The sequence below is a fragment of the Sturnira hondurensis genome, unplaced genomic scaffold (genome assembly GCF_014824575.4).
Source record: "Sturnira hondurensis isolate 20B ecotype Veracruz unplaced genomic scaffold, ASM1482457v3 Scaffold0021555, whole genome shotgun sequence".
Classification (NCBI taxonomy): Eukaryota; Metazoa; Chordata; class Mammalia; order Chiroptera; family Phyllostomidae; genus Sturnira; species Sturnira hondurensis.
The window spans coordinates 4,995,178-5,018,192 of record NW_028094186.1 but is presented as its reverse complement, the minus strand read 5'-3'; the positions used below and the strand labels follow the sequence as shown (position 1 = coordinate 5,018,192).

Sequence of the window (23,015 nt, the reverse complement as noted above, 5' to 3'; positions counted from 1 at the left end):
TCTGTAAGACCACTGACCCAGGACTAACTGGTGGTAGGTGTCTGTCTCAAGGCATTTTTATTCTTAAAAAAAAATTTTTTTTTATTGGAGCCCTGGCTGGTGTGGCTTAGTAGATTGAGTGCTGGCCTGTGAACCAAAAGGTTGCTGGTTCGATTCCCAGTCTGGGCTGGGGGCGCTGCATGAGAAGCAACCACACATTGATGTTTCTCTTTCTTTCTCCTTCCCTTCCCCTCTAGAAAAATAAACAAATAAAATCTTAAATTTTTTTAATGGGGCATTTTTTATTCTTTATTGAGCAATTTTACTCTCATGACAAGTAGGCAGCCTCTCAAGCTACCTGACAGTCACTAGTTCTAAATGTGCCTCAGTGTAAAGGACAAATAAAACCTCAGGCTCTGGGTCAAACTAGGATACACTGTAACTCACGCAGGAATTTTAACCCCAAGGAAAACTACTCAAGTAGCAAGTAATTAATGAGAGGTCGAAATGACCGATCCTAGTTACTAGTGCTGGGGTATCAGCCATTCCAGGTCATATGCATCCAGTCCGCAGGGTGGCCCCCCTAGAAAAATAAAAAACCATCCCCTAAAACTCAGGAACTTGCTTAGACTTAGCTGATGGTTATAAACATATTACCACTGTAATAAAAGTTCTATTTAAAGAACAAAAATTAAATCAAAGGTAGAGAAAACCAGGGTCTACCCCAGCTGTCAGGTCCCTGATGCTGAGAACATGTGAGGTTTGCTTATTTGCGAAGCGTTGGATGGGAAGTCAAAACAAAAAGCAATTCAATGTATGATTTCATTCACATGAATTGTCCAGGACACAGACACCCACGGAAACAAGAAACAGATTAGTGGTTCCCAGGGACTGAGAAGTGGAGAGTGAGGAGAGCCTCCTAAAGGGTATGGGGTTTTCTTGTCGGGATGATAAAAATGTTCTGAAATTAGGTAGTGGTGATGGTTGCACGACTGTGAATACACTAAGAATCACCGAGTCGTACACTCTAGATGAGCTTTATAGTATATGAACTATATCTCAGTGAGAAAAAAGCAATGTGAGCGAACAGAAAGCAATGCAGTGTTCCCCGTCACAATGGGACTCCAGGGGCGCAAGCGCCAACAGCATGGTCAAATCCAGAAAGTGAACCCCTACACAGTTTTTAAAAGAACAACACTTGAATAACAAAAACACAGAATTAGATGGAAAAACTGAGGACTATTTTTTTCCTAGCTTAAAATCCTTTTGACTTGAATGGAGCCATTTGAAACAAAAACATATGTCAAAACCCCCAGAATTGTAACTTGTTTGGAGAGTGTTTCTAGAACAGATAAAACTGTCTTTGGATTTAATTGTGGCAAATAATCTAGAATGCATCTCGAAATATAAAAATAAGATAAAAAACAAAAGATCCACCCGAGTAATGAGGGGCAGACACTTCTTGGTGGGATGAGATGCTGATGCAGCACGTGAACCTCTAGCTCACGCTCTCTTCACGGAGACCTCCCTGGAAGCAGAGACTGTGTGTGTGTTCACTGTTCTACTCCCTGCACTTAGTACAGAGCAGACGCTCAGTAAGTATCTGATAAATAAACCAAGTTCATGATGCAGCTGTGAAATGGCTTGTTGGTCAATGCAAGAATCTCAAATGAGTTTACTTTAAAAACTGGTATTAACATTCTTTTGCTAGAAAAGGAAAAACTCTCACTTAAATTACTAAATAGCTGTGAGTCGACCAGTTTGAATACAGACACAAAGCAAAGCATCTTAGGTAATGAACCTGTCCCCTAAGTGTGAATGGGTGAAAGCACCTATGACAGCCTGAGGGCGGGCAATCATGTCAAAGCTGCTGTGACACCTGTTACTTTAAAAAACAAACACCCTGTTTCCTAGTGAGAAAACTGTAAAGGGGTAAGAATTGTGACAAGGTTTTGCAGTTCGGTTGATATGAATAGTAGGGAATAATTATGCCACTTTGCTCGTATTTTATCCTCAGGTAACCTTTCTAGTACTCTGTGTATAGAGCAACAAGATACCCAGAAATAACTTTGTAGTCTTATCACACTTCATGTTATAGCTGAGATTTTAACCATTATTTCTGTTATTGTGCTGCAGGTATTTATATCTGAAGGTTTTTCAATCCTTGGATCTTTTTTCCAAAAATATTATTCTCTTTCCTCCATTCCTTGCACTTCTAAAACACTGATGAGTAGGCAATTACTACTACCTGAAACTCCTTTCTGGCCAAATCCCTGCAAATGACAGCCACGGATTCCCAAGAGGCAGTCACCACCTTGCTTTTCCCAAACTTCCCATCCTTCATCTCCTGTGAGTGCTGCCAACACTTAAAAACCTCTATCCTTTAGGAGACCCCTGGAATAGACCCTCTGCACTTTGATTCCAGCAGCTGTTAAAACTCGGTATATTAGAGAATCAGGTTGCTTCTTCCAAATGAGGAATCCCAGGAAGATCCTGCAGCCAGACCCCCACCAGCTTTTCAGGCCCCGTCTTTTATGACAGATGCTGTCGCGAGCCTGTCACAAGACTTGCAGAGCCTGGTTCGTTGAGAACAGCTTTCTGTGACTGTGGAGTGGGATCGGTGGTCCACGTGGTGGGAAGCTGGTGTTGTGCTCCACTGCACTCTGAAGGGAACTTGTTACTGCTACGGAAAATTTTGTTCCTGTGCTTCACAAATCTTGCCAAGTCTCTTAATGTGAGTATTTCTTCAGAGATGGAAGCCAGAAGAACTCTTTGGTTATCCAGATACAAAATACGAAGACTGTTTATTTGGGAGCAGCCTGTCTTTCTTCAAAAGTACATTTCGTAGAGTCATAGCCTACAAACAACTGAAATGGAAAACCATCTGTAGGGACTATGGCTTCACAAAAAAGGAAAAAACCAAAAAACCAAAAATCCAGCATTCCAATATCTGTAGGAGAAGGAGAGGCCAAAAACCACAGTTGGTTTTATACTCACCAGAATAGCTTGAGTGAAGATGAAGTTGGGGAACACTGTGATTTTCACACACAGTATTTTAGTTTGGTTTTAAACCCCATGCCCACTTTTTAAAAAGTATAATTTAGCTTTGGTTTCTTTCATTCTTTAGAAGACATCTTTGGAGGAATTTGATGATTTAAAAACCAGTGTGGTCGTCTCAAAGTGAACTAGCGTCCTTAGTCCTAATACATACAATGGGACACTTAGTTATTTAAAAATTGCCCTTAGGTCGCTCCCACCCTGAATGTGTTTCTAGTTGGTGTTGGAAAGAAGCTCCCCCGGACTTCCAGAGGGGCTCTCCCACCCAAGTGCAGGCGCTCTCCTTACCCAAAAGCAGCTTGCATCTCCCAACTGCAGACGAACGCGCGCACTCTCTTTCTCCCTCTCCCCCCAACTTCGCTCCCTCTCCGACCTCCCGGGGGATGTGGGTTAGACAACAGCAGCTATCAAAAGGAGAAGTCACTTTACTTTCTTTTAAACTTGCAATGTTTGCCTTTATTTTGTTCTTTATATTTTGAAAGTGAAAAGAAATAGTATTGAGTCAATTTCTTTTTGTTTTTTTAAATATTTGTTCTATGTATTTACAAGCCTTATAGTTGCTCTAAAGATTTCAAAAGTATTAAGAGTACTTTTCCAAGGGTAGCACTTTTTTTTTTAAACAATTCTTGGAGTTCTCTGGTCCACAGCATTTCCCTCTGTTCCAAGGTTATGTATGTTTTGATTACTACTGAGATTTTTAAAAAATTTTCTGAAGCAAGCTGAGAGGCAGGCAGAAAGATTTGATGCCAAAAGAAAAAAAATCTTTCTTACCTTGTTCACCCCAAACCTTCTTAAATCTGGACTAACTACTATGCTTTAAAACAAACTTGAGGTGCATCTGAAGGGGAGGGAAATTTATTTCTCTGCTTTTCTATTATACAAGTTGTTTACAGAAACTGCAAATTAAAAAATTACACTGGCATTTGCAGTCCTTAAAATAAATTAAAAGTTCTCAACTTTTTTGCTAAACAGATGTGGTTTTTTTAAAGTATGAGTCCTCGTTTAAAAAGAAAAGATTATAACAGAAAATATTTTCTATAAATAATACATGTATTTTGGTTTTAGTGCTCCCGCCCTCAGTCGAAGTGTACTTATTTCCAGTACCTTTTCCTCCATGATCACCTTTGTTCTCTCCCCCTCTCCCACTCGTGCACACGTGGGGGTTTCTGCGAGAATTGGCCTTGCTGCACTGTGATTGGCGAAGACGTGAAACTTTTTAAAAAAATACTTAAATTGTTTCTTTTGTTTCTTTTTGTGTATTTGACATTTTAGTTATCCTCAGATTCCTCTTCCGCTTCCCGAAGCCACGTGAAGAATGCCGTGACAGACTTCAGGGCCACACCCTTCCCGTTCTGCTCTGCGGGGTCCTTGCTGCTTTCCCATTTGTAGAAGGCATCCTCGGAGATCACCTCTTCGTCATACAGACAGTCGAAAAACATCCGCAGCAAATCTGTAAGGAAGTGAAAATAAACCGTCAGTTTTGGGGGCGCTGTAGCTGTGAAGGAAAGACTGTATTTCCAAGCAATGACTGAACGCACAATCAATTCTCCTAGAGAAGAGCATCGTGACAATGCATCATACTCCCTCTCGATGGTATAAGCAGCAAAAGGACTTGTCTAAAGAACAGGAAAGAAGACTTGAACAGTCTAAACGATTTCTTATTTCTGTTATTTTGTTCAATTTGAACTATTTTCTGATATTGCTTTAATATTATGTAGTTGTCTACCTAAACACTTCAAAAATTAAATATAAAATAATTATTTTGTCCATTTCTTTATTTGAATTCTACAATAAAAACATACTATTTTTCACAAATTTTGGGAGGTAAGAGCAGGATATACCCCTCCCCTTCTAATATTATTTTCAAAACAAAAACAGTAATAATTTACATAGAAAACATGGGTAAAAACTCTCACTTAGGTTTTATCTAGTGAGATGACAGTCAATTTGTTGTTTTCAATGCTCAGATAATCTGGGCAGTTTTAATTCTCTATTTGGTTCTCACAGTGGAAACTTAGTTTATATTATCGTTCAAAAAATGGAGAAAGTTAGTAAGGACATAAAACCCAACAGAGGGTTTTACGTATTCTTCAAAAAAAAAAAAATCTTCTCATTATGGGCTCTTAAAATTCATTTAAAGTCAGCTTGCTGATCATATTAATGGAGGGAGGCAGTAGAATAAATAATTGCTAATAAATATTAGTAATTTTATTAGTCAAGCCAATAATGAAGTCACTTCATTCTCTAAAACTGAGTTGGTCAATGGGGAAATGGAAGCAAATGGCCATGATTATGTTGGGGCTAAGTCTAGAATTAAACATCTCTCCAGGGATTACTGAGGCTGAGACATTATGGGAGATACTTTGACTGGCTGAACACACAGCATCAATTTTATCAACTACTTAACCATCCCCTGAGAAGTTAGTGTTCTCATTCTAGAAGAATAAAAGAGGGAGCCATAATGTTAAACAACCTTTCAAAGGTCTGGACAGAGAAAAAACAAAGTCAAATTAACTCTCTTATTCAGACTTAGACGTCTCTTCAGTTAAACCCTGATGATTATCTGTTTCAATCTTTTCCTTTATCTCCTAGAGCAGCGTTTTTTTTTTTTTAATATTTTATTTATTTATCTTTAGAGGGGAAGGGAAGGAGAGAGGAAGGAAACATCAATGTATGGTTGCTTCTCGTGCATCCCCTGCAGAGAACTGGCCCCTGCCGGAAACTGGCCTGCAACCCAAGCATGTGCCCTGACTGGGAATCGAACCGCGATAGACTGGTTCGCAGGCCCACGCTCAATCCACTGAGCTACACCAGCCAGGGCTAGAGCAGCGTTTTTAAACCCTTTTCATCTCATGGAACACATATAAAAATTACTAAAATTCTGTGGCACACACACCAAAAATGTATTTTTCGTTGATCTGATTTTAAAAAAGGTACACTTTTAATTCATTCACATCAGGCAGCTATTTTGTGTTGGCTGTTGTCACTTTTTTTAAACTTCACACTCAAAGGGAAAAGAGGTCGGTGCCCCCAACTAAACAGCCAGGTGGAGCGCATGTCAACCATCCTGGCAGCGCACCGGGTGGAGGTCGCTGTCTAGAGGGACTCACTGGCACCAGCGGAGCAGGAAGACTTTGCCAAAGCCACAGCCTAAACAAGTGCCAAAGAACTACTTCAGTGCCATCTCTGCAACAGCCACGTAATTTCCACTTTCACAAGTTCCAACTGAATTTTCAAAATGTAACACAATTCAGTTAATTTACCAATATCACCAAGGCTTAGGTGTCAGGTTCCTTATTTGTCTGATGAGCCAGCCTTAACCACAACCTGTAACTGAAAACTAGTCTAAAATGCCTTAGTGTCTTTGTCTGGTGCCCGAGGATTCTGAAGAGTATCATTCTCCTTCATTATTAAGACCCATCCCCCCAAAAGTGGGAAATTATGTAACACATAGGCTAGCACTGAGATCCCTAGACCTGCATTGTCAACAGGGTTCCTACTATCCATGGTGGCTATTTACATTTATATAAAATTTAAAATTTTGCTCCTTAGTCACAGCAGCCACCAGACATATGTGGCTCATGGCTGCCACACTGCACAGTACAGATGTATTTCCAACACTGGAGAAAGTTTTATTAGACAAACCTTTCCCAGGGTGAGGATTAAATATCTAATTTAAACTAGTTATCATTTTCTCATAAAAGTACATACAAAATTTAGACTTATTAAAGTTGTGGGTTATCTGAGTTTTTGTGACCAGCGATTCTTCTATTACCTCCTGTTCGAACTCACGGAACCACTGCTGAAGTCTGGGCCTGGATAAGCCTCGCCCCTTGGCTGGGCTAACTGTAGCAAGAGGTAAACTTACTGGCAGGTTGATCGAGTTTTACTATTGACGCCTGTAGTGCATAAAGTGCTTGCAGTTCCTTCTCCGTGTCCGAGTCTAGGTACTTGAGTAAGATGGGCACTCTCTGCTTGATCACAGCAGTGTCCACTCGGAAGGTGGAGGAGTCAGCTGGAGGCGACACAAGAGCCAAGAATTACATTTAAGGAAATAACACACGGGACCATTTTCAATGTCTGCGTCTTTCTGACACATCTTACTCTACAAGGAAAGAAGAAGCGAGGGGGCCCGGGGCAAAGATTTTGAAAATCAGAACATTCTGAAATTCTTAATGGGACATTCTTCCTGAAATAATAAAAACCCTGGAGGGGGATGTGTTTTGAGTGCTGGGTGCCTTTGAGGGCAGACCCAGTTCTTTAGCTTTAATGAAGATGAAGCAGGTACAGTGGTTTTATGACATTCTAAGCTAGAAATGAAACATTAAAAAGGAAATTAAGAGTGGTAGTTCATGCAAATCTTTTTTTAAAAAAAGATTTTATTTATTTATTTATCTTTAGAGGGGAAGGAGAGAGGGAGAGAAACATCAATGTATGGTTGCCTTTCGTGCGTCCCCTGCTGGGAGTTGGCCTGCTGGGAGTTGGCCTGCAGGGAACCGGCCTGCAACCCAGGCATGTGCCCTGACTGGGAATCGAACCTCGATCCTCTGGTTCGCAGGCCCGCACTCAATCTACTGAGCTACACCAGCCAGGGCCCATGCAAATCTTTTTAGAAGGGTAAAAGAATTAGATATATTTTATTAATTATAAGGAGCATAAGGACTAATTGTACCAAACAACATATCTGATCTAGGCTTCTGGGGAGAAGGCACAATAAAAAGGGGTTGAGAAAGGCGTCCTCAGTGCCAAGAAACGTGAGGTTACGTTTCCTCTGTAAGTTAGCAGTAGGACACAATCTAGTCTTTAACAGCAGCTTTTATATATTCCAACCCTGATTTTTAAAAAATATTTTATTAATTTATTTTTAGAGCAAGGGGAAGGGAAGGAGAAAGTGGGAGAGAGGCAGTGTGATTGCCTCTCATGTGCCCCCCACTGGGGACCTGGCCTGCAACCCAGGCACGTGCCCTGACTGGGAATTGAACCAGTGACCCTTTGCTTCAGAGGCCTGTGCTCAATCCACTGAGCTACACCAGCCAGGCCCAACCCTGATTTTAAAGTGCCAAAATCTTATGTTTCCACAGATAACGGAAATGATTTAAAAAAAATTAACAAAGACTTTCTACTTGGCTTGTTGTTTACCTCATTAAAGAACTAGCATTGAAAGTCCTAATTTACAATTCTAAAGCTATCTTTTGAAATGACAAAGAGAGGCCTGAAATTATGAAGAACTTTTGAGCTGATGGATTTTTCCTTCCTATTTCTGAGATGGAAATGTCTACCTGAGGCTAACAGCATGACTTTGTTAAATATCATTAAATATTATAGACATCTTGGAATATTTAAGAGTTTCTACCAATCCTACTCCTATCCATGAAATTCATCACCATTCAATAAAACTGCCTTACATAAAGTCAACATAAAGTAGGAGAAGCAACTGGTATTTTCCTTCCTCATATATTATTTACACAAAATGGTTTTCCTGTTGAGATTAGTCCTTGATTGATATTAGGTTAAGAATATCCAACCCATTCATTATAACTTTTTAAAAAAATCCTTTTTCTTTTAACATTTTACTTATTTTTAGGGAGAATGGAAGGGAAGGAGAAAGAGAGAGAAAGAGTCATTGATCGGCTAACTTTCATATACCACAAACTGGGCACCTGACCCGCAACCCAGGCATGTGCCCTGACTAGGAATCAAACTGGAGACCTTTCAGGTTGCAGGCCAGGGCTCAATCCACTGAGCCAAACCCGCCAGGGCCCTTCATTTGAACTTTTGAAGGGAAGGATGAGGAAGCTTTCAATGTTGGAGGTAAATTAGGAAAGTAACATGTAACAGTGTAAGACAACCACAGGCATGCAGTAGTTGCTCAGACCTCCCCCGGCTTGAGACAGCCAGGCATTGTAGACAGAAATAGTACCCATTTGCACAGAAATGGAGCTATACAGGGCAAGTTTTAAAGGCAATTTAAAACAGGCCCAAATTGTCAGTATTTGACGTAGTGGGGATTTCAGGTGTTAGCTTTCCCTTTAGAAACATTACTTACCTATTATAATAGCTGCTTTACAAACAGCTGTCATTAAAGCTCTAAGGAATGTAGGTGAACTCATCTGGGCTTCATCTAGATTAGCCTGGTATCAAAAGGAAATGGAACTGTTAAAGGTACCCTTGCACACCAGAGAAATTATTTCTCCTAAACTAGGTTTTAACTGGCATGAAGGGCAGATGGGGTCACATTCAATCTTGTGAAAATTAATCCAATTCACTGAAAAATACTTAGGCTACTGTCAGTTATGTCTGAGAATGTTGTAAGTAGCAGCATTTAGCTTTCGGGGCCACTGTCACTGCCTGTCCTTTGCTCGTTCTATTATACAGTGCTGTGTACTACATACATTTGGAGGTGGAATGATGTAAAAACATTACTCTTCCTCAATAAATGACCCATATTAAGATGACTTATCCAAATCTGTAAATTTGAAAGAACTTAACAACCACCACAGTATATTTTAAAGACTACTTTTCTCAGCTGTGTACAACTCTTTCTCAGATGAGCTGACACTGCTTTTCACCTGGATTTCAATGTTGAATTAGAGATTGCTCTCGGGCATTGCCTCAAACAAACAAACCCTTCGGGTGGCCGTGACAAAACCCTTACTCTTTTCTAAGGATGGCAAAAAAATGCATTTAGAAATATGCTAAGTAAATGAGCCCCAAACTTATTTTTTAGCTTATTTCTCTTAAGATCTTATTTCTCTTACTATAAAAGATGATTAGCAAAAGGAAATGAGAAATAAAAGAAGACATTTTCTAGGCAGATATTCCAAATACTTTTCAAAGTTTATGTTACTTATGTCTGTGAATAGAATTAATGCTTATCTCAGCCTTTAAAAAAATAGCACACAAAAAAATAGCACAGCATAGTATTTTCTCCTGAAAGGATCAGTCTTCAAATGACTGGCCAGGAAAACAAATAAAGATGTCATTATAAACTTCTGTGTTAGAAAGCTAAGAATGACAAAAGGTATTCAGAGATGATGAATTTAATGTTTATGAATTTTAGAATTGACAAAAATTAACTAGCAGCTTTCTCTCTCTGATCTAACCTTAAATATGACCTGGGAGGAACTGCTAGCTTCCTGCGAGCAGAACAAAGAGTGTGAACGGGAGAGACGGGCGGTGTGGCGGGACCTGGGTCAAGATGAACACAGAGGGCTGTGCTCCAGGAAGAGGTTTCATTACCGACCTCCCCCCGGAACAGAAGCACATGGGGCCACTGCTGACAGGTACGCTGAGGAGGGAGTGGGGCAAAAGCCACACATCACAGATGTCAAGATGATTTCTGTGTTACAGTCAGTTCCTGGTTTATTCCTCTTTAAAAATATTTTATTTTGGCTGAAGTAAGGCTGGTCTGGCCACAGAAATTACTTCTTCAAAGTCTGAACAATTATTTTTGAAGAATAAATGAGAGAATAAAAACACAACATTCTGGTTCAACAATACTTTATATAAACAACTGAATGGAGCTATTTCATGCACTGAATTCTCATTTGAAATCCCCATAGGATTAGCTTTCAAGCAGAGTCTGAGAAAAAGAAACAAGTTAGCTAACTGTAATTAGATCATAAATACAACTTTCAAATCACTGACTGCTTTTTCTACTTTAAAGAAACAAACTGCACAATTCTTCTACCAAATAAATCTGATTATAATTCTAATATTCAAGAGCAGAAAAGACCTGAAGAAAAATATCATGAAACTATAGATTAAGCAAAGATGTTAACAAAAATGGGCAAGAACAAGAAGGAAGATGGGTCTCCTAGTTGGGATAGGTAAGCAAAATCAGATTTATGCAATACTGGTATTCGACAGAGCAACAAACATCTGTATGTATTATGAACACAGCCTCTATTGTTTTTGCTTCATCAGTTTTATTTAAAAGATTTTACTTATTTTTAGAGAGAGGGGAAAGGAGGGAGAAAGAGAGAGAGAAACATCGATGTGCAAGAGAAACATTGACTGGACACTTCTCCCATGCCACCAAATGGAGACCTGGCCTGCAACCCAGGCATGTGCCCTGACCGAAATCAAACTGGCGACCCCTCAGTTCACAGGCCGATGCTCAATCCACTGAGCCACACCAGTGAGGGCTGAGAAAGGCTGTTTACTTTAAGATGAACATAAACAGAAATAAATGTAAAAACCCCCTTCTGGTTCCAAAACAAAATGCCTAAGTTCAGAATGGGAGAAGATGGCAACACTGGAGACTGTGAAAGAACGGGTACTACAGAAAGAACGAGAGAGCAATCTGAGTTCAGTGTGATGGGCCTGCCGAGAGCACACAGTCCGGAACAGAAAATGCAGCAGCGCCGGCTAACTCTGCTGGACCACATCTGGTGATTACGCTCAGTTTGCACAAATCACTCAAGACTTTCAGAAAGTAAAAAAGAACCTAGAGAGAGAGAGAGACAGGAATACAATAACAGACTATGACAATTAACTAAAAGATCCCCCACTAGGTAAAATGATAGACTTATCTCATACAGACAAGGGAAAAAACAGGTAAAAAACCCCAAACCAAACAACGCCCCCAACAACCAAAATATCAGAAATTTCATTATGTCTCAATGACTAGAAGTGGTTAAGAAATAATAACCTATTAGAAGGACTACAAAAGAGGATTCATAAAGACGGAGAGGAACAGATTAGCCCTCCAGGGCTTTCCTCCAAGTTGGATTATTATATGATCCCATGGAAGATGTGCACAAATTAAATACACCTATATAAACAAGAATGACTATGTAAAGAAATACAGTAACATTAAAAACAGACATGACCAACAGACTTTACAACACAAGATAAATGAGTTATAAAATTTTCAAAAGGGAGTGTATTAAGGTAACACCTTTCACAATAACTACATACTACCTATTAATTTTACCAAGGATAGTATTTAAAATGTGAAAACACTTACGGATGCAAATGTCTGAATGGTAAAATATGGGGTATATCCTAACTTAAGGAGAGACCCAGGAAAATGGCTCATGTTCTGAGTATTTTTACTTGACTTTACAAAACCTAATCTTTTTATTTTTTTTTCAGATTTTATTTATTTATTTTTAGAGAGAGGAAGATAGGGAGAAAAAGAGGGAGCGCAACATCAATGTGCAAAAGATATATTGATGGGTTGCCTCTTGCATGCCCCTCAACCGGGGACCTGGCCCACAACTCAGGAATGTGCCTGACTGGGAATTGAACTGGCAACCTTTCAGTTCACATGCAGGCACTCAATCCACTAAGCCACACCAGCCAGGGCAAAACTAATCTTATAAAAATAGAAAAACAGACATACAGAGTTACAAATACACATACATGTAAGAATATAAACATCCCTGGCTGGTGTGGCTCAGTCAACTGAGCACTGGCCTGCAAACCAAAGGGTCACTGGTTCAATTCCCAGTCACGGCACGTGCCTGGGTTGTGGGCCAGGTTCCCAGTGTGGGGTACACGAGAGGCAAACACGCATTAATGTTTCTCTCCCTCTCTTTCTCCCTTCCCTTATCTCTAAAAAGATATAAAATATTTTAAATAAAAAATACAAACAATAAAATTAAAAACATCAGGATTTCCGGCCAAGATGGAGGCGTAGGTAGAAACACTGTGCCTCCTAACACAACCAAGTTTAAAGACAACAAAGTTTTAGTAACAAAAACGCAACCAAAACAAAGAAAACTGAACTGTACAGAGGTCCGACAACAACAAACCATTCAGCCAGACTGGTAAGAGGGGCGGAGTCAGCGGCTGGCAGAGTGGGGTTGGGCAACTTTCTACCAGACTGACTCGGGAGTGCAGACAGAGGCTGGCAGATCCCAGGTGTGGGGTAGCAACGGGCAGACCCAGTGGGGATGCAAGGTGGCTGGCTGACCACGGTCACACATTCACATGCAGATAAACCAGGCCAAGGAGTGAGCAGTGGGACAGACCGCGCAGGCTAGGACCCCAGCTACAGGAGTTAAAGCCTAAAAGCACTAATTGGAAAAACTTTCAGGGTTGAGGTGCCAGGAGAAGCTCCCAGGCTCACAGAGAGTTTGTTGGAGAGACCCACATGGTCCTGGAGGGTGCACAGGCCCATACAACCAGGAACCAGCACCAGGGGTGCCTGGTTTGCTTGCAGGAAGCAGCAGAAGGGACCAAAATCCGAGAGAGAGCGTGGAACAAGTGCCATTGCCCCTCTCTGACCCCGCCCCCACATACAGCGTCACTACCCAGTGACTGGGTTGCCCCGCCCTGGTAAACACCTAAGGCTCTGCCCCTTATACTTAACAGGTGCAAACAGAGCAAAACATTATGGCTCAAGAAGAACAACAGCTCAAAGCCCCAGAGCCAATACTTCTAAGCGACCAAGAGACAGCCAATCTATTAGATGTACAGTTCAAAACAATGGTGATCAGGATGCTAACAGAACTGGTTCATTTTAGTCACAAATTAGAGGAACATATGAAGGCTAAACTAAATGAAATGAAGGGAAATGCACAGGAAGCCAACAGTGATGGAAAGGAAACTGGGACTCAAATCAATGGAGTGGACCAGATGAAAGAAAAAAATGATCAAACAGAAAAGAATAAAGAAACAAGAATTCAAAAAAATGAGGAGAGGCTTAGGAACCTCCAGGACATCTTTAAACATTCCAACATCCAAATTATAGGGGTATCAGAAGGAGAAGAGGAAGAGCGACAAGTGGAAAACTTATCTGAACAAATAATAAAGGAGAACTTCCCCAATCTGGCAAAGGAAATAGACTTCCAGGAAGCCCAGGAAGCTCAGAGAGTCCCAAAGAAGGTGGACTCAAGAAGGAACACACCAAGGCACATCATAATTACATTAGCCAAGATTAAAATGAAGGAGAGAATTCTAGAACCAGCAAGAGATAAGGAGACAGTCACCTACAAGGGACTTCTCTTCAGACTGTCAGCTGATTTCTCAAAAGAGACCTTACAGGCAAGAAGGGGCTGGAAAGAAGTATTCCAAGTCATGAAATCCAAACACCTACAGCCAAGATTGCTCTATCCAGCAAAGCTTTCATTTAGAATGGAAGGACAGAAAAGTGCTTCTCAGATAAGGTCAAGTTCAAGGAGTTCATTATCACCAAGCCCTTATTATATGAAATGTTAAAGGGACTTATCTAAGAAAAAGAAGATAAAAATATGAACAGTGAAAGGACAGCAAACTCACAGTTATTAACAACCACACCTAAAACAAAAGCAAACTAAGAGGATAACTAGATCAGGAGTGGAACCATAGAAATGGAGATCACATGGACGGTTAGCAACAGGGGAGTGGGAGGAGGTGAAGGTACAGAGAATAAGTAGCACAGACAGTAGGTAGAAAATAGATGGGGGAGGGCAAGAATAGTGGGGGAAATATAGAATCTAAAGAACTTGAGACACATGGTCATAAACTAAACGGGGGGAATGGTGGGGGAGGGGTATGCAAGGGGGAGGGGTATGCAGGGGGGAATTAGAACTGAAATGGCATAATCAATAAAATATATTTAAAAAATTAAAAAAATAAAAACACCTATGGAAGTGAAAGATTAACAATGTGAACTAAGGAAACCCCTCAGAAATCTATCCTGAGGAGCCATCATCGAAGGGAATGTAGTTGTTATACCTCTACCCAGTCAAAGATCTGTTCATCATTCGCTTTGTCCTCAATAATGAGTTTCTCAAGTCGATTGTACAGCTCTTCAGCAGAGAGTTCTTTCTTTGAAAGTGCTTCAGAGGAACAGGGACTGTCAGACTCTATGAAGTCCAACTTCTAAAACATAAAATGTTAAACACATTGACATAATTTATTAATAACAACTTATCAGAGTGGAAAACAAAGTTATGAGCTTTATTTTTGATTTTACATGGGATCAAAGTGGTCAGCATAAGACATTTTATATTTATAGACCTGAAAGATTCTCATACCACTATCCTGAATATTTCTCCAACTTCTTATACTGTTAATTTCTTTTTTTTTAAAATATTTTATTTATTTATTTATTTATCTTTAGAGGGGAAGGAGAGAGGGAGAGAAACATCAATGTATGGTTGCCTTTTGTGCATCCCCTGCTGGGAGTTGGCCTGCAGGGAACCAGCCTGCAACCCAGGCATGTGCCCTGACTGGGAATCGAACCGCGATCCTCTGGTTCGCAGGCCCGCGCTTTATACTGTTTATTTCTGATTATATTTAAAACAAAGCACACAGAATGATTTCTCTGGGGATACTTACCTCTAAATCACTCTGGGCTTTAGTCTCACTCTCAGCTGTGACAAGCTGCAAGGAGGGCAGTGGTACTAGCTGGGATACAATTTCACTCCTAATCTGCAGCCTACGGGTTCTTATTAGCATCACCACACTGCGGTTGTCAAAACGTTTTGGTTTTGGTTTGGTTAAGTCCTTCAAACACTTCCTGACCATTCTGAATGCAAGTGTGAGAAATGATGACATACCTGTTTTATTCTTAGATGAGCAGTTAAAAAATCCAATAATCAAAATTATTGGTAAGACACTGTAGTATACACTTTGCTTTATTAAGCTTTGCTATGCAAAAATCATTAAGATTACAATAGTAAAGGTTAACAACATACCTTTTTTCTAACACTTTCAAAGACTGACATATTCCTATACCTTTCTTGGATTCACAAAAGAAAAAATTACCTTGAATTCTCCAATATTTTTTCATACTATTAATTGTCTTTGCCAAATATGTAGCATTTCTAAATAACATCTTCCCATCAAATTTCAGATACATGCCCTGGCTGGTGTAGCTCAGTGGATTGAGCTTGGGCCTGGGAACCACACGATCGCGGTTTGATTCCCAGTCAGGGCACATGCCTGGGTTGCAGGCCAGTTCCCAGTGGGGGATACATGAGAGGCAACCATACATTGATATTTCTCTCCCTCTCTCCTTCCCTTTCCCTCTAAAGATATATAAATAAAGTCTTTTAAAAAAATTTCAGATACATGACTCAATATTGCAATTTTCTTATTCAATGATGAAAAATACCCAATCCCCCCACAACTTCAATATATACTGAAAAGAACTAGATGATGGCCCTAAGTTCTTTTCAGAACAGGCAACCACCTTTTCATAACCTTGAAATAGTCCCCAAATTTATTCTTACACTCTCAAGTGTTAGAACACCACCTTAACCTACCCCAAACCCAAAGAAATCAGTTAATGTCTGAGAGCAATTAACAACAATAAAATCAAACATGAAGTACTGTGCTTATTAATGAAATATGATAGGAAAACTTGAAAATAAAAGCTTTAACACTGTTAAAGGGAGTCAACGAATCTATTTTTGTTCCTGTAGAGACACATTTGTTTCTCAGAACTCTTGTGTCCTTGTTACAAGCTGTTCAATTTCTTGATTCTAGAAGGCTAGACTTGGCAACATTTTTTTAATAAAAAAATTGATTTTAGAGAGGCATGGGGAGAGAGTGTGTGTGTGAGAAAAAGAGAGAGAGAGAGAAGCACTGATTTGTTGTTCCACTATTTATGCATTCATGGTTGACTCTTGTATGTGCCCTGACCAGAGATGGAACCTGCAACCTTGGTGTATTGGGACCACACTCAAACCAACTGAACTACCCGGCCAGGGACTGGGCTTCAAATTATTGAATTAGTTCACCATTACCTCTTGCAGAATATACTAGGGTTCCTCAGAAAAGGGCATGAAATATCTATTTTAGAAGAAAGCTAAAAGTCAGAATTATCAAAGTCCAAGTTTTCTGGAACTTCATTTTTCCAATGGCTTTTTAAACATTTTAATTAAGCCCAACAAGATTAACAATTTATTGAGTACTTCTCTGTGCTCCCTGTTTTAAAACATTATCTCAGTATTCCCCACAAAAATTGTATGATGTAGGCATTATTGCATTTCATAGGTGAGGAATCTGAAGCTTAGAAAAATCAAATTATTTTCTCCCGGTTTTAATTTTTGTTTATTGGTTTTAGAGAGTGAGAGGAAGGGAGAGGGATACGGAGAGAGAAATGCAGATTCGCTACTTTGGGCTGAAGAACTGCAGCGCCCCCTGCAGGGCAGGTCTCTCGGTGACGTCCTCACTCAGCGTTGGGACCTCAGAATACCTTCATTTCTTTCAAAGGAAATTTTGCCAGATGTAGAATTTTTGGTTTACAGTTTTTAAGTTTTAGCATTTAAGTTTATCATCCCACTGTCTTCTGACTTCCATGGCTTGTGATGAGAAACTGGCTCTTAAACTTACTGAAGATTCTTTGTATATGACCAATCACCTCTCTAGACGCTTTAAAATTTTTCTTTGTTTTTTTTTTGCTGTTGTTGTTACCCGGGTGGGGCTGCTGAACCAGCGGCCCTCACGGAGGTCATCTCACTGTGTGGATGTCCCCAGGATCCCGACCCCGGCCCCACCCCCAGCTCACCCACAATGAGGGGGGGGCGCCAAGGGTGGAGTGACAGTGATCACCAGAGACCCCTGGTGGTGAGCCGGATGGACCCAGGTGGCCCTCGCCCCGCCCCCCCCAGCCGCCCCTTAGGCTCCCCACCCCCCACCCCAAGCCGCCCCTTCCGCTACAATGGCCTACTCCCCTCTTTGTATTTTAATGGTTTCATTAAAATATATCTTAGTGCGAACCTCTTAGAGTTTACCCTTCTTGGTGCTCACTGAAATTCCTGGATGTGTAGGTTCATCTCTTAGATCAAATTTGGAAAGCTTTTTGTTTGGGAAATATTTGTTTCTTCAAATATTTTTTCTGCCCTTTCCCCCCTCTCTTCTTTTTCTTGGACTCCATAACGTGCATGTTGGTATGCTTGATGGGGTCCCATTAGTCCTCAGGCTCTGTTAATATTTTAATATTAAGTTCAGTTTTCTTCCTGCTTCTTAAACTTATCAACTTCTTCTTTTAAAGCATTTCTGTATGTTTAATAAGTTAATTTTCCAATATTTTGAAAATAAATAACTACAGGGACTTTATTTTAAAAAATTAAATGATATTCATAGTTTCATAGAACAATATCAGAAGCTTCATTGGCAAAACAATTAATAAAAGAATGTATCTTCTGCAACAATTAGGGATCAATTTTCATGGGAGTACATTAGTCTACATCAGTGACTCCCGACTGAACAATTTCAACTGCCCTATTTTCAAATTCTTCAATTCTTCCTTCTGCCTACTCAAAGCTGTTGTTGAACCCCTCTCCAGTCCTGCATTGCCTGATGACAAGGATACATTGTATAAAATGCATCATTGGGCAATTTCATCATGCAAACATAGAGTACCCTTACACAAACGTAGGCTATGTGGTAAAGTCAACTGCTCGCAGGCTAACAGCAGGTACGGCTGTACTGAATACTGTAGGCAACTGTAACTCAGTGGTAGGTATTTGTGTACCTAAGCATTATCTAAACACAGAAAAGGTACAATGCAGTTGATCCTTGGACAACATAGGTTTGAACCGCACAGGTCCACTTACATGTACTTAACCACGGAGGGAGCTTGCAGGACCAGAAGTTGCCCTGGGTGAGCAGTGAATGACTTTGAAGGCCTATGACAGTGCTATATGCTACTGTAAACTTCATAAACACCCTACACTCAGACTACACTAACTTTATTTGAAAATTTTTTCTTCAATAGTAAATTAACCTTAGCTTACTGTAACTTGTTACTTTGTAAACTTTAATTTTTAAAAACTTCTGGACTTTTATAATAACAGCCTTAAAACACAAGACACTGTTCAGCTATACAGAAATATTTTCTTTACTCAATACCATTATCCTAAAATTGTTTTCTTTAAATTTTCTTATTAAAAACCTGAAACATAACACACACATTAGCCCAGGCCTACACAGGGTCAGGATTATCAGTATCACTGTGTCCTATCTGGAAGATCTTCAGGGGCAGTAACATGCATGGAGTTGTCACCACCTACGAGGGCAATGCCTTCTTCTGGAACACCTCTGGGAGGAAGTTTAGGAGGTGTCACTCTTCTAAGAAACATGTCTGTGATGGTTTGCTTGGCTTTTCCCATCATAGATTTGCTTGTAAGCAGATAAAGCACCATGAACACTCCTCTCTATTAATGAAAACCCTCAGTGCTGGGTTCCAATTTATCAAACTTTTCAAGGGGCTTACTGAGGTCTGCAAATGCTTCAGCTAAAGCCTTCACTGCAAATCTTCTTGAGGTTCTTTTCCTTCTGCAATCTCCTTTTCATCTATGTGTTCCTGTTCTAGTCAATTCCTCCGCAGTCAATTCCTCAGGAACCACCTCTAGGAGCATCCCGATGTTATCCTCATTCACTTCCAGGTTAAAGCTGTTTGTCCCTGCAATCACAGCCTTGTGGATTTTCACCACCTTTGCCTGACAATGACTGCTACAGTGTCACTAGGTGATGGAATTTTCAGCCCCTTTATACACTTATGGGACCACTATCATATATGTGGTCCAGCTTTGACCGCAATGTCATTAAGTGGTGCATGACTGAAGTTAATTTTTATTTCCACTATTATACCTTTTTAGCTCCAGAATTTGCTTGATTCTTATTTATAATTTCTTACTTCTTTATCTATATTTCCAAGTTGTTCTCACATCATTCTCCTGATTTCCTTTAGTTCTCTTTCCATGATTTCCTTCAGCAATTTGAGCATATTTAAGACAGTTAAAGTCTTTGTCTAGTGTGTCCAACGTTTGGGCTTCCTCAGGGATGCTTTCTGTCAATTTCTTTTTTTATCCCTGTGAATGAGCTATATTTCCGTTTCTCTGTATGCTTTATAATTTTTTATTGAGAACCTGACATTTTGAACACTGTAACATGTTAACCTGGGCACCGTCCTCCCCCTTCCCCAGAGATTGCTGATGTTGTAGTCACGTGTTTGCTTGATGACTTTGACACAGGGACTACACTCCTTCTGGTGCGTGGTCCTTGAAATCTCTGATTTATTAATTCTGCAGCCAGCCAGTGACCTTCCAAAGATTTCAGTGAATGCCTGGATCCAATGAGGAAAAAGAGACAGATGTGGGGAATACACAAGGGTGTTATTTCTTTAAATTCTTTGTCAGACACTATCCAGGAAATTGTTTTAGCTTGAGGAGTTAAAACAACGGCCAGACCCTGCACTAGACCCTCAGCGAACTGGCAGGCAGACTGAAAGACACAGCACCAGTCTCGGGAGGACGAGTCCTGACTGCTCAACCTGGCTGAAGGAAAGAGGTGCTGCCCTCTTCTCAGCTGCCTGCCACTGGGCTGGGGGCTGGTAGCGTCTACAAGGAGAAGGCTAAAGCACCAAAACTCACCAGTCTCTTTTTTGTCATCAGGCATTCCATTGCTGTTGGTAGTGCGCAATTCCAAAACAGCTGATTTTAATAGATCTTGCCGGCTCCATAGCTGTTTCAGTGGAGGAGCTTATTCTGGAGCTTTGTACTCCACCTTCCCTACACCCACTTACTAACTTTAGAAAGTGAACCAATATTACACTCCTACTTGGTTATGATGTATTTCCCCTTTTATATATTGTTGGAGATGATTTGTGAAAATTTTCTTGAGAAACTTTTCTCTATGTTAATTAGGAATACAGGTCTATACTTTTCTTTCCTTATTTTGGTATATTTTATTGATCATGCTATTACAGTTGTCCCAATTTTTTTCTCTCAATTATTCCCCTCCACCTTTCACCCACCCAGCCCCACCAGCGTTTCCCCCACCCATGAACTAAAGAGTTCATGTCCATGGATCATACATAAGTTCTTTGGCTTCTCCATTTCCTATACTATTCTTTTTTTAAAAAATAATTTTACTATTTACCTTTAGAAGGGAAGGGAAGGAGAGAGGGAGAAATATCAATGTATGGTTGCTTCTTGTGTGTCCCCTGCTGGGAACTGGCCCCTGCTAGGAACTGGCCTGCAACCCAGGCATGTGCCCTGACTGGGAATCGAACCGTGATCTTCTGGTTCGCAGGCCCGCGCTCAATCCACTGACTTACACCAGCCAGGGCATTTCCTATACTATTCTTAACTACCCTCTGTCTATTTTGTGCCTGCCAGTTATGCTTCTTATTCTATGTAGCTTTTCCTCCATTCTTCCCCCTCCCCCATTGATAACCCTACATGTGATCTCTATTTCTGTGATTCTGTTCCTGTTCTAGTTGTCTGCTCAGTTTGTTTTTTGTTTTTTAGGTTCAGTTGTTGATAGTTATGAGTTTGTTCTAATTTTCCTGCTCATGGTTTTAATCTTCTTTTTCTTAGATAAGACCCTTTAACATTTCATATAAGGGCTTACTGATGACAAACTCCTTTAACTTGCCCTTATCTATCTGGAAAGCACTTTATCTGCCCTTCCATTCTAAACGATAGCTGCTGGATAGAGTCATCTTGGATGTAGGTCCTTGCCTTTCATAACTTTGAATACTTCTTGCCAACCACTTTTTGTCTGTAATGTTTATTCTAAGAAATCAGCTGCTAGTCTTATAGGAACTCCTTTGTAGGTAACTATGTCCCTTTTTCTGGCTGCTTTTAAGTAGCATCCTTGTCTTTAATCTTGGATAATGCAATTACAATGTATCTTTTTTTAAAATTTATTTATTTATTTCTCTTTAAAGGGGAAGGGAAGGAGAGAGGGAGAGAAATATCAATGTATGGTTGCCTCTTGTGTGTCCCCTGCTGGGAACTGGCCTGCAACCCAGGCATGTGCCCTGACTGGGAATCGAACCTCAATACTCTGGTTCGCAGGCCCGAGCTCAATCCACTGAGCTACACCAGCCAGGGCTAATTACGATGTATCTTGGTGTGTTCCTCCTTGGGTCCAATTTTGTTGGGACTCTCTGAGCTTCCTGGAAGTCTATTTCCTTTGCCAGATTGAGGAAGTTCTCCTTCATTATGTGTTCTTTTTTTTTCATTATGTTTTCAGTTAAGTTTACAATGTCTTGCTCTTCCTCTTCTCCTTCTGGCACCCCTATAATTCAGATGTTGGAATGTTTAAAGTTGTCCTGGAGGTTCCTAAGCCTCTCCTCGTTTTTCTGAATTCTTGTTTCTTTATTCTGTTCTGGTTGAATGTTTATTTCTTCCTTCTATTCCAAATCATTGATATATGTTCTGGTTTCTTTCTCTTCAATGTTGGCTCCCTGTATATTTTTCTTGACAGTTTTGCATTTTATTTTATACATTACAATCAAAGGAAGAGGCATAATGGGGTTATATGAAATTCACTGCTGATGCATTAGGGAGGAGGGAGAAAGCAAAGCAGCAAGATCTCTGGGACTGGATAAAAAGTGAAACAAACAGACATACTTCTTTCACAAAGGTGGGTATAAGCAACTTAACAGTTGATAATTAACATGATAGTTACAACAAGGGGATTTGTGGTTCCTGCTTTGTCCTCTGAGTTAAAATTGTTCATGTCACATAAAGTATGGAAACATAAACAAATATCCGTAATATCAAGTTTACTGATATTCTATGAGATGTTCAATGTGCTATTCCTCCCTAGGAAGGCATATTTCAATAACAAGTTATGCAAAACTGCAATGAGCAATGTGCCCTGAGGTAGCATGTTCATTAATCCTGTACATCCATCCACAATGTATTGCCTCATATGATTGGTGTTTCTAATTTTCATGGAATAAACTTGTGCTTATAGTGTATCCTAAAAGAAGTAACCAAAGAGTTCAATCTATTAAGAAATCTGTTTCCAGACTTTGTGGTTACACCTTTTAATTTTTCTACAAGATTCATCTATTATAAGTCTTATAAACACCTCTGCTATTTATATTAGAACAGAAAGACAATGAATACTAAAGATAAGATAATGAAAAAACAAAAATAGATTGTTTCTATTTTGTAAAAATCCCCACAGAGTTTTACAGCCAGAGGTTTTGAGGCTTTAGTTTCCCATGCTGGAATCCTTTGTCTTATTCTGTATTCTGCCTTGTTCCCTAGTTGTTCCTCCCGGCTTATCCGCAT

The 23,015-nt window shown here is 40.1% G+C and overlaps 1 protein-coding gene across 1 annotated transcript in view; it reads right to left on the bottom strand.

The window, feature by feature from the left end:
• Window positions 1-3,599: 3,599 nt before the first annotated feature.
• EIF4G3 (eukaryotic translation initiation factor 4 gamma 3) overlaps window positions 3,600-23,015 on the bottom strand; it is a 294,797-nt gene continuing 275,381 nt past the window's right edge. Inside the window, exons 34-37 of the mRNA XM_037032698.1 lie at window positions 14,704-14,850; window positions 9,083-9,167; window positions 6,905-7,051; window positions 3,600-4,486 (exon numbers count right to left, since the gene is read on the bottom strand). Of these exons, the coding sequence (XP_036888593.1) occupies window positions 4,305-4,486; window positions 6,905-7,051; window positions 9,083-9,167; window positions 14,704-14,850 (561 nt within the window). The 3' untranslated portion in view covers window positions 3,600-4,304. The remainder of the gene's footprint in view (window positions 4,487-6,904; window positions 7,052-9,082; window positions 9,168-14,703; window positions 14,851-23,015) is intronic.